Here is a 15,441-nt window from a genome sequence, read left to right as displayed (position 1 = left end):
GGCCTACCTCGTAAACAGGCAGTTTTACAACTGCCCCCGCTGAAAAATAGGAAAGAACTGCGGGGCATTCTGGGAGTCATGGGTCTCAGCTTGTCCACCCAACCGCTCTGGAAGCAAACAACAACCAGAAGGAAACAAAGCGGTTTGCAGCGTCTTTAATCAGGTTAAGCACAGCAACACAGGCAGGAGTAAGGCACAAGCCGGCATCGACGTTTAAAGTTAGCGCTACACGCAGCCGCTGTGTAGCGCTCTTTATACATTTAGTAACAAGCACTTTACCATTTGGCAATCAAACAGTTAACACCACACCCCCCTTCCCAGTAGCTTGCTCGACGATAGGGCGTGCTTCCTGTTATGTCACAAGGAGGCGCCATTCGCAAGCTTTATGCTCCACCGAGCTCCGATGAAAGCATTCGTTTCTTTTGTGCTTGAGCGGCAAGGTCCCTCCAAACAGCTGGGAGCACGTCACCAGAGTTTACAGCCGCTCGGCCCCTTCTCATCCTCCCCCCCAACAATGGCGAGACCCATCTGGGCATAGCTACATCTGTAGCGGAGGTTCTACTTCAGGTATGGCAGGGAATTCTCTCCCATAGATGATTTGGAAAGGAGAAAAGCCCATACTACGATGGCTGATGTTATTGTATGCGACTTCAGTGAACGGGATCAAAGCAGACCACTCAGTTTGTTGGTAAGAAACATAACAACGGAGATAACGTTCCACTGTGGCATTAGCCTGTTCTGCGGCCCCGTTAGTACTGGGATGGAAGGCTGAACTTAACCCCTGGGTAGATCCAATCCGGTGGATGAAAGATCTCCAGAATCGAGCGGTGAACTGGACACCCCGATCTGATATAACTCGCTTCGGAACTCCATGAAGATGGTAAATATGTTGGATGAACATGTCTGTCAACCGTCGAGCAGACGGTAAACCTCGACAGGGTATGAAGTGCGCTTGCTTCGAAAATAAGTCCACTACCGTCCAGATGACGGTATATCCATTGCTAGAAGGGAGGTCCACTATAAAGTCCACCTCCTCCCACGGACGACTAGGATCAGCCACTGGCTGCAAATGCCCAATCGGCTTCCCTGACCATGGTTTTGCTGCCACACATGTGGGGCACTCTTTCACGTATCGTTCACCACGCATCCATGGCCACCAAAACTGACGTCTGATCAGGTGAAGAGTTTTAAGGAAACCATAGTGACCTGCTGGTTTGGCATCATGACACCGTCTTAGGACTGTCGCTCGGAGTGGTTCTGGAATGTACAACCGATCCCCACTTCACCCCAATCCATCTCGTAAATGTCTGGTTTTGGATTAACCACCTGTCCTGTTGGATAGCCGTTCGTAGGTCCGTTAGGAAAGATGATTCTTTTTGTAGCGCTGCTGCAACAGGTTGTCCAGTCCCAATGGGCGGTATAAGGGATTCCACTACTTCTTCGTGCTTGCTATTGTATTGCGGCATACGTGATAGCGTGTCAGCAAGGAAATTCTTCCCTGCTGGTACATATTTGAGTTTAAAGGAAAACCTTCGAAAATATTGTGCCCAGCGTAGCTGTTTTGGAGATAGACGCCTAGGCGTTTGCAACGCTTCTAGATTTTTATGGTCTGTCCACACTTCAAATGGGAGGGTTACCCCTTCCAGAATGTGACACCAAGTTATCAACGCCCATCGGACGGCAAAAGCTTCTTTTTCCCAAATCGCCCACTCCCTCTCCGTGGTGTTCAATTTGCGTGAGGTATAAGCACAAGGACGTATTTGATTCTGCTCATCCTTTTGCAACAACACTGCTCCTACAGTAACGTCACTAGCGTCAGCCTGAACGATGAACTCACGTGACAGATCAGGATGCTTGAGTACTGGTTCTCTGGTGAAGAGATATTTCAATTGCTCGAACGCACTTTGGCATTGGGCTGACCATTGCAACACCTGCCTTGGTCTTGGTTTACCATAGCTGGTTTAGTGCGTAATAGGTCCGTTAATGGTAGAGTTATAGTGGCAAAGGCGGGGACAAACTGGCGATAGAAATTAGCAAAACCAAGGATACTTTGGAGTTGTTTTAGGAGCTTGCCTCTCCACAATAGCCTGGACCTTATGTGGATCCATTTCTATACCGTTGCTCGATATCCGATAACTGAGGTAATCTATTTTTGACTTATGGAATTCACATTTTGAGAGTTTTACAAACAGTTTAGCAGCCAACAGTTTCTCCAGAACCTGACGTACCAATTTAATGTATTCTTCCAAGTTGTGGGTGTAGATCAAAATGTCGTCTAACTAAACAAGAACTCCTCTGTAAAGATGCTCATGCAGCACTTCATTAATAAGCTGCATGAACACAACTGGAGAGCCTTGGAGTCCAAACGGCATAACCCGATACTGGTAACTACCACGGGAAAATTGAAGGTGGTCTTCCATTCGTCACCCGGTTTGATCCGAACCCAGTAGTACGCTTCCCGCAAATCGAGCTTTGTGAAAACACGGCCAGTTGATAATGCAGCTAAAAGATCCTTCATAAGCGGAAGAGGATACAAATGTTCTACGCACACCCCTTTTACACCTCGGAAGTCAACGCACAAACGTACCCCGCCATCCTTCTTCTCCCTGAAGAAAACTGGGGTGGTCATCCTGGATCTACTAGGGACGATGAAGCCTCTAGCTAGGTTTTTGTCGATATATTGTCGCAACTCAGCTAATTCCGGTTGGGTCATGGAATACATTCGTGGCTTCGGCAATTTAGCTCCAGGCACCAACTCGATGGCACAATCTGTGGGCCTATGGGGGGGTAGTACCTCACATTCCTCCTCGCTAAATACGGCTGCAAGATCTTGATAGACGTTAGGGAATCCCTGTGCATGCGAAACCTCTGTGGATGCACAGCTACTGTCCTGCCCCACCACCTGGCTGTACACATTCCTTGTCTAACCACGCCAGACCCAGGATCACTGGTTCTATCATTTTCTCGGCTACGATGAACCGAATGGACTCCTGATGGTCGCCTATTGCCAACAACATACTTTCTGTTACGTGGGTAGCGGGCGCCCCCCCCAACAACGACCCGTCCATCTGTTCGAATTTGACAGGAACTTTTAGCCGCATTGTCCATAGACCCAGAGCATCTACCACAGCTTTACGAATCAGGCAACGGGTACACCCAGTGTCCACTAAAGCTCCATACTGAAGATCTGTTGGGCAGTGGGAGTTTCTCAGCACCACAGGTATTACAGAAGGGTACACAGGTTCGCTCACCATTGGGTCCTCCGGCTCGTCGTCGTCGCTGTTGCCTGACACCACTGGGAACCTCCCTGCTGTTGGTGTTGGTACAACATCCCTGGCCTGTGCATCTACGACAGTCTTTGGTCCTTGGAGCGCTTGCGTTCGTTCTTGCGACTGTTGTGGTCGACCCTTGGTTGGCACCCCCGCAGCCTTTTTCTGGGGTGGTAACCGCAACGGTGGTAAAAGGCACTCGGCCACCCTGTGGCCCACCTGATTGCACCGGAAACAATGGAAGGCCGGTCTCTGAGATCTGTCAGATGAGATTGCGCCGGGCAGAGGGGTTTGGAGTCGCATGGTTTGAGGCTTCTCCGCTAACTTCTCCGTGGCGGTCCTTCTCTGTCCCACATTAACTTCCGACCGAGGCCTAAACTCTCGGAGCGCTATGTCCAGTTCAATAGCTGCTTTGAACCAGATGGCTAAGCGTGGAGCTAGGCCTTGGTATGCACAGGCTTGCCTCAACTCGCGATCCAACCCCATATGGAACTGCTGGACTAGCATTCGTTCTGGCCAGTCCCTTAAGTGACTAGCAAGTTTCCGGAAGTCCCGTACATCGTCCTTAGCTGGAAAACCCCTGTTTGAAGGCCACAAGATCACCTTCTGCAACTTGCTCACTGGACTCATCCTCAAAGGTAGAACGGAGGGCCTCCAAGAACTTGCCCACGTCTACTAGTTCTCTAGCATGATTTTGGTGTAAACCAGCCACCCAATCTGCAGCATCACCTGTTAACACGGCCGTAATGGCCACCACCATGGCCCATTGAGACAGATGCCAGCGGCCATACTGGTCTAGATGACTGATCACCTAGCTTAGGAACAATACCACACGGTCTGGGCTCCCGTCGAATGTAGCTTGCAATGCTGGGGGCCCCAAGTGGGTTGAGATGCCCACACCCCAGGAACTGGAGGCCACGCTGGAGGCGGGACAGATGGCCTATTCTCCCTATCACTCCTTTGGTCTTCAACAGTCCTCCTGTCAGTGGAACCAAACCGGTCTCCCACAAGACGTTGTGCCATTTTTCCAGCCTCTATCTCTCTTCTATGCGGTGGTTGCTCGGGACCCCTGTTGCTGGACTCCCCCTTGGGCATCCAATGATCCCAGACCCCAGTCTGGCCCTCCGCTCAACCTGGTTCTTGTTCCCTTTGGAATTTAGGGCTGGCGATGCGGAACCAGACCTCTGACCTGGAAAGTCCATTGTCCTGCCAAGACATGCCCTGTAACAGCTCCAATCCGGTGGCCCAGGGCTGCCAAGAGGGGGCATCCCGAAAACTCCCCTCCCCAAACCTGTCTCGAAGGGCTTCCATAGCACTGGAGTCAGGACCCGTAGTTGTAAAACCTCAATCCGCTTCCTCGTCATCTGTCCAGCGCCTTTCCCTCCAACCCCTGAAAGACGGACCCAACAGGGGAGGAGTTGGCAGTTTAGAACCAGTGTGGGTGGAACTGGGCCACCAGTCTCCACCGGAAGCCTGTCCAGAATGCTCAAACCCCTGACTCTGCATACCAGCCGGCCCACAACAATCCTCCTCACGTAGCTGGCGCAGTTTGGGTCTGACCACCGGCTGTTCAGGGGGTGCGGTTTGCAGCTCCTCCGCTTCCACGAGCACCTCCTCCACGCCTGCCTCTAGAGGTACCTCCAACTCCGAGGCTCCTGGCGCCGTCCCCTCAGCAGGTGGTTGGGATGGTGATTGAGGAGTGCACTAACTTTCTCTTGGCTTGTCCACCCAACCGCTCTGGAAGCAAACAACAACCAGAAGGAAATGAAACGGTTTGCAGCGTCTTTAATCAGGTTAAGCACAGCAACACAGGCAGGAGTAAGGCACAAGCCGGCATCGACGTTTAAAGTTAGCGCTACACGTAGCCGCTGTGTAGTGCTCTTTATACACTTAGTAACAAGCACTTTACCATTTGGCAATCAAACAGTTAACATCACACACCCCTTCCCACTAGCTTGCTCGACGATAGGGCGCGCTTCCTGTTACGTCACTAGGATGCGCCATTCGCAAGCTTTATGCTCCACCGAGCTCCGATGAAAGCGTTCGTTTCTTTTGTGCTTGAGCGGCAAGGTCCCTCCAAACAGCTGGGAGCACGTCACCGGAGTTTACAGACGCTCAGCCCCTTCTCATCTTCCTCCCCAACAATGGCGAGACCCATCCGGGGCTCGACAATGGGCTTTTGTTGCTTATGGATTCCCAATTTTGCCTTACTTGCCAAACCCCTGTATGCATCAACCTGTGGAGCAGAAACAGACCCTTTTGAATGGGGCAAGGAACAAGTAAATTCATTAAGTCATTTAAAAGAAGCACTTGTATCCTCTCCAGCGTTAGGATTGCCAGATCTTTCCAAGCCCTTACGTCTTTATGTAGATGTTCGTCATAATGTGGCATTAGGGGCGTTGACTCAGCAGCAAGGGTCATGGCAACGGCCGGTGGCTTATTTGTCTAAACTGCTAGACTGCCCTGCCCAAGGCTGGCCACATTGCCTTAAAATTCTGGCCGCTGTAGCAGAACTTATGAAAGATACCAACAAACTGACTTTCACCTCTGAAGTAGCAGTCTTCACATCCCATGCATTGCAAACCATTCTGGAAAATAAAGGACACTTGTGGATAAGTAATCAGAGGCTTCATAAATACCAAGCGCTGCTGTTAGAAAACGCCCAGATAAGCTTTCACCAATGTGCAACTTATCAATCCTGCCACTCTTATGCCTATACCCGATGCATCCCTTACGTTACATGACTGCCTGCATGTACTAGACCATCAGTATTCCTGTAGACCAGACTTAACGGACACACTTCTTCCATATGCCCAGTTTACTGGTTTACTGATGGTTCCAGCTTTATGGAAGATGGTGCTCATTATGCAGGGTATGCTATAGTTAGCCAACACTCAATAATTGAAAGTGCTCCTCTTCCAGTGGGTACCAGTGCTCAAGCAGCTGAGTTATGGGGACTCATCCGAGCATTAGAGTTAGCCACAGACAAGACTATTAATGTGTACACAGATAGTAAATATGCCTTTTTAACTATTCAAGCACATGCAGCCATTTACAAGGAAAGGGGCTTCACTGATTCTGCAGGCAAACTAATCCAACATGCCCCTCTCATTAAAAGATTGATCTTTGCTGCACAATTTCCTAAATCCTTAGCTGTCATCCATTGTCCAGGTCATCAGAAGGCAGACACTCTCGTTGCACAGGGCAATCGATTTGCTGATAGAGAGGCCAAATTGGCAGCACACCGTCCCCTAGATAAAAATGATTACTATCTTTATCTAGCACAAGAAATAGAATCATACATTGAAAGATCGCATCCCACCTATACTCATGTGGACAGGGACAAGGCCGAAGGAGATCTAAAAGCCACTCTTGTAAAGGGATGGTATACCCTTCCAGACAATTGCCTAGTGGTACCAGTTTCACTTGCCTGGCCATTAATATCAGAGGCACATCAGACCTCGCATATTGGCAAGACTGTTTTAGCCCAACAGTTGCAAGCAACGTTCTACATACCTAACTTGCAGAGCCTGGTTGCAAAGTAACTTCTCAATGTCCTACGTGTGCACAAATGAATGCTAAGCAAGGACCGCATTTACCACCAGGACAGCAGCCCATCTCTTACTTGCCCATGGACTACTTAGTTGTGGACTTACTGACATGCCCAAATGCAATGGTTATAAAGCCCTGCTCATTTTCATTGACACTTACTCAGGATGGATCGAGGCCTACCCTACTAGAAATAAATTAGCTATACAAGTGGCATGCTTTCTTTTAAAGGAAATAATCCCTAGATTTGGATGTCCATCTACCATCAGTTCAGACAATGGCCCCGAATTTGTGCAACGTATAAATCGTCACCTAGCTGAAGCAGCGGGCCTAAAATGGAGATATCATTGTGCATTTCGGCCCCAATCATCCGAAAAAATTGAGAGAGCTAATCGATCATTGAAAGCAATTATTACCAAACTGTGCTTAGAAACCCACTTGTCATGGCTTCAAGTTTTCCCCATGGCCTTGTACATTTGTAGAACAGCCCCACGAACCAAATACCAGCTGTCTCCTTTTGAACTTCTGTATGGTAGACCCCCTGCCTTGTTCAAGCACCACTTTCAAGGCTGGCCAGATTTAGTTCAAAAAGGGGGGGTAGAAGCAAGAAAATTACTTTTGCAGTTACAACAGCACAACAATCATGTCAACCAACTGAGGCATTATATGCAAGAATGTAGACCTCCCCCTATTACGACTGCAGGTCACAACTACAAACCAGGTGATAGAGTATGGATAAAACATTGGAAAAATGAGCCCTTAAAACCTAGATGGAAAGGGCCATATACTGTTGTGATGTGTTCACCTCTTGCAGTTAAGACCTTAGAAGGAAGATCCTGGGTCCACTGGATGAGACTGAAGCCCGCAGACCAGAGTGATCCGTCACATACCAGGTGACAAAAACTGACAGGCTATTGGTGCTGAAGTTCAGGAAGAATACACCCTGCTGAGTCCTACCGGCAACGGACTCTCAACGCACAGTGGTGATCGTCAGCCTTGCTGAACCACCCCAGAAGCTGGTTCCCCGCACACGGCCAAAGCTTGGAACGGAGGAAGACAACATTCCATGATTATAATTTGTAATGTAAAACCCATTAACTGTGATAGAATCCAGTGAGCAATTCTTAAAGACACTCATGTTTGAGGAAGATTGGGTGTGGGGACTCTGGGCAACAAATATTTTAGCCCTTCTGGTGGTATTGTTCTATATATATAAGGACCGGCTCTGTGGGAAACCTAGGAATACGATTGATATTGTCCTACCCCAAGTTACACATACCCCTAACCCTCTTCCTGATGTGATGAATTTATAAACTACGGATCTTGCGCTCTTAAGGCCTTGTGGCATTATGATTTATTTAGGGCTTTGGGTACTATTAGCTAAGGGACTAGTGAGTGATACTATCTTGAACAGTAGTTCCCAATGTTGTGTGGGTGTCCGAGAAATCCCCTTGTCCATGAGGAAGGATCTAGAAATATTGAGAACCCCAAGGAACCGACCAGCATCAGGCTACTAAGTAGAGATATTTTAGGCCAAGTCCACTCCCGCCAACAACGTATAGTCAGTAGGTGGGGTCGTTACTTTAGACCTGAGCCGACTCCAAGACCTAATGTCAAGAGTTTGACAATCCCGGTAAAGGGAGGAATAGAAAAGGAGAACGGGCCCCTGCAACAATTGAGAAGAGGAGACTACATATCAAAGATACTGGAATTGGGTCAAAACCTTGTTAATCAGTATGACCCTACCTTAGGTCAAAAATGCTGGTTGTGTTTATCTGCCAGCCCTTCATCTTATCATGTCGTTCCTGTCAAGCCACAACTCTGGGCTAGGACAAAGGCTACAGTAGTCCTTGAAAAAGATAGTAGAAACAAAACACCAGTATCTCCGATACAAGGAGATTTTTATAAGGCATTCCAATGGCTGGGAAAAAGCCGTCTCGCCATTGCCAGCCCAATAGCCACAGGTGTGGAACTCATAGGGTCACCTTCCCTGTGTGTAAAGAGACATCAGAAACCTGGTAGGCCTGTAGGATCCCTGACAGAAGAACAATGTCCATCAGAAGTGTACCTTGGTCCTAGAACAAACTTTAGGGATGTAAAACTAACCAAAGATCTTTTTCCTTCTGCACATCACTCAGTTCACCATAAGGTCACTTTCTCACTACCACCAACTGCCACTATCACAAGATGGAGAGGATGGAAGGGGTCCTGGAATGTATCCAAGGAAAGGTGCCCCAGTCTATTCCAGCCCCCTCGCTTCCCTATCTGGCTTTCCATTAGGTCCAGCACAGGTTTCTGTATCCTCTTTCCCCCTGGGAATACTACCATCCAGTATCTTTTTGAAGGCCCAATCCTCAGAGATAAGCAAAAGGACCCTTCACTAGAAGTCCCATTACAGCCGCTTGCTGGAATGTTTGTGGCGGGGACTTTGGGGGTCTAGACTAATGAAAAGAACCATCGGACCCATGCTTTCTCCATGAACATAGGCGTGTGTGTAGGGGAAAAAGGAGTATTCTTCTTATGCGGGAAGGATGCGTATTTATGTTTGCCAACAAATTGGACCGGAACATGCACACTAGTACAACTTTTTCCTAAAATAGGTGTTGTCAGTGGAGAACATACCATCCCTGTTCTTCTCATGGGGCATGTCCAGAAACGGGCACCAATCCTAGTCCCACTATTAGTAATCATGGGGATAGGAACTGCAGTTGGAACAGGTATAGGTGGAGTGACACATCAGTAATACAGTTTCAGCAATTATCAGAGGAGCTCCAAGAAAGCCTGAACCAAATTGCTGGAACCCTGGTAGAAGTCCAAGACCAGATAGATTCATTGGCAGCAATGGTCCTACAAAATTGACGTGCCTTAGACCTCCTAACCGCAAAGAGAGGAGGTATGTGTGAATTTCTGGGAGAAGACTGTTGTTTCTATATGAATAAATCAGGTGTGGTCAGAGAAATTGCCAAGGAATTGCAGGATAGGGCATCCAAGATAGGTCAGAGGTTACAAACAATGGACATGTGGTTTTCTTGGGTACCTGGATCCGGGTGGATTAAACAAATGTAATTCTTGTTGATATGTGCTGTGGCAGGCCTAGCTTTTATTCCTTGTGCAATCCCTGTGCTGAAACAGCTATCTATCAGAGCAGTGAAAGAGATACAGACTGCGAAGGAATTAGTTTTGACCGAGCGCTTTCTTGAAGATAAAAACTCTGAAACAGACACATATGTAGAAATGGAGTCTGGAAAAGAATGGAGGGAGTACCTCCAAGGATTAAGAGAGTGAAGATCAAGAAATATCTATCTCTGGCCTAGATTAATCATATTTTGTTAGATATTATATGTTAGCCTTGTTTATTAAAAGAAGTAGAATGTTATGTAGGGAGTAGTGAAAGTTTCTGCATGGAAAAACTTTCAAAGAAGGAATAATGTGGATAAAAGAAGGAATCATACAGAGTCAGCTACATGAACTCTAAGAAACCCTCTCTATTCACATTATTATAAGAGAGAAACGTGCTTGTTGGAGATTACATTAAAAACAGCTAAACCCCATTGGTGGTAATAAATCTTCTGATGAGGCCTAGCCGCCACGGAAGGACAGCCAGATGAAATATATATGGCCTCCTCCTCCTACAGCACCCTGCATTTCCACTAGTTCCATCTGCTTGGACTGTTGTTCCTTCTCATGCTGAAATTGCTTTTCCTTATCACTTTTTATCTCCAACATTGTAGATGTACGTGGGGATGATGATCTTTCTTTAAGGATATTATAATAAAAATATTCCGCCTTCTGAAAAGTATTCAATCGGTGCCTCTCTCCATTATATTTCAAAATTATACCAGTTGGGGCATCCCACCGGAATGGTATTTCTTGCTTTTGTAATTCATTCACTAAGAACCTATACTCTTTTCAATCTTTTAACATCTTAGGTGGTAGTTCCTTGTAGACTCCAATTTGGGCTCCCTCCACTTGCACAGAGGAAAGAAAGGATCTTTGCAAAATATCATTTCTTATTCTTCTATCAGTAAAATATATCACCACATCTCTGGGCAATTTTCTTTGTCTAGCCACCCATGAGTTCACTCTGTAAATTTTGTCTATTTTATAGACCACATCTGTTGAATCAATCTTTAACAATACAGCCAGGGCATCAGAACAAATCTGTCTCAAATCTTGCCTGTCATTCTCTTTTATCCCTCGAAGCCTAATAGCGAATTCCATGGATCGAAACTATATCATTGTAATTTCATTTTCAACTCTCTGCACTTTATTATCCACATCAGCAATTTTAAAATCAGTATCCTTCATTTTAACATTAACTTCTGATTTGAATTCTTCCAATTTGGAATCCACTTTAGTAATGGTTTCTGCCAAATCAGAAACCACATTTGACAATTTATCAGACACCTTGTCATAGTTCTCTTTCATTGCCTCTTTAAATTCATTAATTTCCTTCTTCATTTCCTGTTGTGATTTTTGAAATTTATCATCCAGAGGCTGGGTAATAAAATCTTTTAAACTTTGAACATCAAAGTCCTTTCCCTCACTCTGCTGACTGGGAGGGGGCTGCTGTTCCGGTTTGTGAGTGGGAGATCCCTCCCCTGCAGCCTTTCCTTCCTGTTTCTTTGAAGCCATTCTGCCACGTAAATTAACTTTTCTGAAAAAAGGAAGTCTTTTTTTTTTTCCTTTGCACCTCCACAAAGTCCTTTGAAAAAGTCCCCCAGATTTAATCAAATTAGAAATTGAATAAGCTAAAGCAAGCTCAGGTTTATTTTAAAAGGAATTTTTCTTCCACTCTTCTCTGTTCGCTTGCTACAAGCAGTGCTACAATGTAACTTATTGAAATAGCTTTGCGAAATCACTCTCCCTTTCAGCTCGTTAACGCTGGAACGGCGCCATTTTTTCAAGCCATTTCCGCTCACTCTAGCTTTTTCCCAAATCAGAAGTTCAAAAGAGGAGAAATACTTGCAGTTTCTTGGTTTAGGGGTTGAGGTTGTTTTATAGCAAAGTTATTTTCCCATCAGTTTAAATGTTTGCTGCAGCCGGCTTGCTCTGACAGGCAGAGTCGTCCCACGCCGTCCGGAGTCTCCGCAAGTTGAAAGGGAGCCGCGCCCGTTTCCTCCCCAGTAGCAGACTTCTGGGGGTTCACAGGGGCTCGACCTGCCTCTTGCTTCACTCTTCTCCTCAAATCCTCAGGATTTTGGAGTTTTCAAGCCGCTCCCCTCACTCGGAGCGGCTCTACAGGCGGCGGGGCTGGCGGTCCTTCAAAAGCGACCGTCTTCGCCGGTGGCAGACAAACCCAGAAGTCGGGGGGGTCAGTTTGATCATCTACAACCCCCCCCCTGGGTAAAGGAGGGTCTAGAGAGCTTTTTGAGAGCTTCATCCCAGCCCTGAGAAGGATGGCGTTCAGGGAAAACGGCGGGAGACAGCGTGAGATGGTGGGCGCGGCCTTGAGGGGCGGCTGTGGCTGTTCCAGCAGCTACCTGGCGGTCGGCGGTCGGCAGCAGCGACATCCGACGATGGCGACCCTGAGGTCCCCTGCGGAGTCTTCCCATGCCCCCGGATGCCTCGAGAAAGATCTGTGGAGACTAGGGGCAGCTGGGGACAACCGCGGGAGGGCCAATGGTGACGGTGTTGGCGGCAGTGATGGCGTCTGCGACGGCGGTCGGCGAGGATGGTGGCTGGTGCCAGGGCAGCTTCCTAAAGGCCTGTAGACCAACTGAGATGGCATGGGACTCTTGGCACCAGCCTTAAAATTGGATTTCCCTGGTGGCTGGACGGTGCTTGGCCCTGGGGGCAGGGCCACCCCCTGCAGATCTGGAGACCTCCATGGTGAGCTGGAGGGGGCAAAACTGGGGAGCACTATGTTTCATCAATTGGAAGTTTTGAGAGATTTGAGGGGACTGGAAAATGTCTATTGGCACTTGCTGCCTATACTTCCCCCCTCCCCTCCTTCCTTTTTTCTACCGAGTGAGACCTTGTTGGCCTTATTATGGTTATAGCTACCCAGCCTATCCTGGCCTGCTGTGCTGTTCCTACTTTCCCCCATTTCCATCAAGCCATCTCTGAATCTCCTGCCTTTGCAAGATTCTTCCTGAACTAAATTTCAAACTAAATCCTGCTCATGAGCTGGAGAATTGGGCTCTCTGACTTCTCCTAACCCATATGGGGAACTGGATCTATGGACTCAAGGCCGGTGGGAGTCGGTGTATGGCTGCCTTCACTCCCGGGTGTCCATCAAAGTTTTATTGGTCGGCCATTGTGAGAGGACGGTTGGCCAAGAAATTTCCGGGGGTCGGATGGCATATATCTCCCCCTCCACTGCTGTGAGAGGGCAATGGAGTCCGGTTGCCTGTGCCATGGACTGGAACTCTTTCCCCTGTACTATAACATCATGGTGGTCTCCCAACCATGGACTTTTCTCACCCCTAATGATTTGATGTATTCAGTGTCTGAACTCCTTGCCCTGCGAGATTCCCCCCTCTCGCAGGTTTGGCCCTCCACTTTATCGAGGGCCTATCTCGATGACGGATTTTGGAATCCTGAGAGATGGCATGGCGCGAGGAAGGGCTTGTGGGTTTTTTTGGGGAAGTTTTTTAATAAGATTTTAAAGGGTTCGGGGAGGGGGGGGTTTAACAATCTTTTAAGGGGAACTGGGAGGACGACCAAAGGGGATGGGGCGGGGAAATCCACTAAGGTCGGAGCCAAGCCCGGCACGGGGTAACGGTTTGGAGGGTGCAGGACAAGGGATTGGGGAGGGGATGGAGGGCTATACCAATGAGGGATGTACCATTAGCACGGTGGATGGGATGGACAGATATGGCGGGAGCAGGAGACCACATCACGTGTCGGGGGAGCGCACTCGCTGTTTGAGAGCTATTGCGCGCCCCGGTCCCCAAGGCTCCTCTTGGATACTAGGTGGCTCAGATACTCAGGATCTGGGCCTTCGGCTGATGCTGTGCAACGCCAGGTCCATGGTAAATAAGGCCCCCCTCATCCACGATCTTATACAGGAGGGGGGAGCGGACCTGGCGGGTATTACGGAGACCTGGTTGGGCCCGGAGGGAGGGGTCCCCCTGGTTGAGATGTGCCCCCCAGGCTTCAGAGCATTCTATCAGCCGAGGGCCCAGGAGAGGGGCGGGGGGTGGCGGTTATTATTAATGAAGGTCTTGGTCCGAGGGAGACCACTGTGCCACAGATTGCCGGATGTGAATCCCTCTTTGTGAGATGGGGTCATGGGGTTCAGATGGGCTTGTTGCTTGGGTACCTGGCCTCCCTGCCGTGTGGCAACGGCCCTGCCTGAGCTCCTTGACGTGATAGCCATGGTGGCAGTTGATACACCCAGGCTTATGGTCATGGGTGATTTCAACTTGCCATCCAATGGTGAAATGTCCGAGACAGCTCAGGAGTTCATGGCTTCCATGATGGCCATAGACCTGACCCAGCTAGTTCATGGCCCCACCCACAGGGGGGGTCACACTCTGGACTTGATTTTTGTCTCTGGCCAGTGATTGAGTGGTCTTGTTATAGGGGATATAGACATGGAACCCTTGTCATGGTCAGATCACTCGCTCCTTCGCCTGGACCTTCGAACTGCTACACCCTGCCGCAGGGAGGTGGAGCCAATAAGATGGGTCCGCCCCAGGTGCCTGATGGATCCTGATAGGTTCCAGATGGAGCTCGGGCCACTTCCTGAGGATCTGGCACATGACTCGGCCAAGGACCTGGTGGCTGCCTGGGATCGGGCGGCTGGTGGAGCCTTGGATCGAGTCATGCCTCTGCGGCCTCTGACCCGGTGCCGATCCCTCGTGGCTCCTTGGTTTACTGAGGAGCTGAGGGAGATGAAGCACCGGAAAAGACGCCTGGAGAGCGGTTGGAGGGCTAGTCTCGCTGAATATGACCGAACACTGGTAAGGTCACATATTAAGACCTATTTAGTGGCAATAAAAGCTGCAAAGTGTAATTACTTTTCCGCTCTTATTGCATCATCAGAGAATCGTCCGGCTGCCCTGTTCAGGGTGACCCACTCCCTGCTCCAACCGGGAGCGCGGGAGGACCCCCTGGAAGGCAGGGCTGAAGATTTCGGACAATACCTGTATGACAAAATTGCTCAGATCCTGGGGAATTTGGACTCTGACTGGGTAGATTCGGGCAGGGTGGCGAGGAATAGTCTTGAGAACGTTATCTGGGAAGTTTGACTCCTTGACCCGATGACGTGGACAGGATTCTGGGGAGACTTAGTGCGGCCACATGTTTACTGGATCCATGTCCCTCCTGGTTAGTACTGGCTTCCCGGGAGGTTACACGAGGCTGGCTCCAGGGAATTATTAACGCTTCATTGAGTGAGGGTTACTTCCCCACGGCCTTGAAAGAGGCGGTGGTGAGGCCTCTCCTCAAGAAGCCCTTCCTGGACCCGGTAGTATTGGCCAACTACCGTCCTGTCTCCAACCTTCGCTTCGTGGCGAAGGTTGTCGAGAGTGTGGTCGCGCGACAGTTTCCACAATTCCTGGAGGAAACATCTTATCTAGATCCGTTCCAGTCGGGTTTCAGGCATTGGTCGCGTTGGTAGATGATTTCTGGAGGGCTCAGGACAGGGTTGCTCCTCTGTTCTAGCCCTGTTAAA

The 15,441-nt window shown here is 48.8% G+C and overlaps 1 protein-coding gene across 5 annotated transcripts in view; it reads right to left on the bottom strand.

The window, feature by feature from the left end:
- The window catches only part of APOO (apolipoprotein O), an 87,379-nt gene that overhangs the window by 66,378 nt on the left and 5,560 nt on the right, over nucleotides 1-15,441 (bottom strand). The window contains exon 2 of one of the 5 annotated variants that reach the window (XM_087871344.1): nucleotides 140-5,505. The exons of the other annotated variants lie outside the window; for them this stretch is intronic. Within the exon in view, the coding sequence (XP_087727470.1) occupies nucleotides 2,883-3,899 (1,017 nt within the window). The 5' untranslated portion in view covers nucleotides 3,900-5,505 and the 3' untranslated portion in view covers nucleotides 140-2,882. Of the gene's footprint in view, nucleotides 1-139; nucleotides 5,506-15,441 lie in introns of those variants that run through there. 5 annotated transcript variants of the gene reach the window in all.

Source organism: Pantherophis guttatus, chromosome 5 (genome assembly GCF_059756535.1).
Source record: "Pantherophis guttatus breed Tessera chromosome 5, ASM5975653v1, whole genome shotgun sequence".
NCBI lineage: Eukaryota > Metazoa > Chordata > Lepidosauria > Squamata > Colubridae > Pantherophis > Pantherophis guttatus.
The sequence above is the reverse complement of the archived record's forward strand: the minus strand, read 5'-3'. Positions and strand labels throughout refer to the sequence as shown.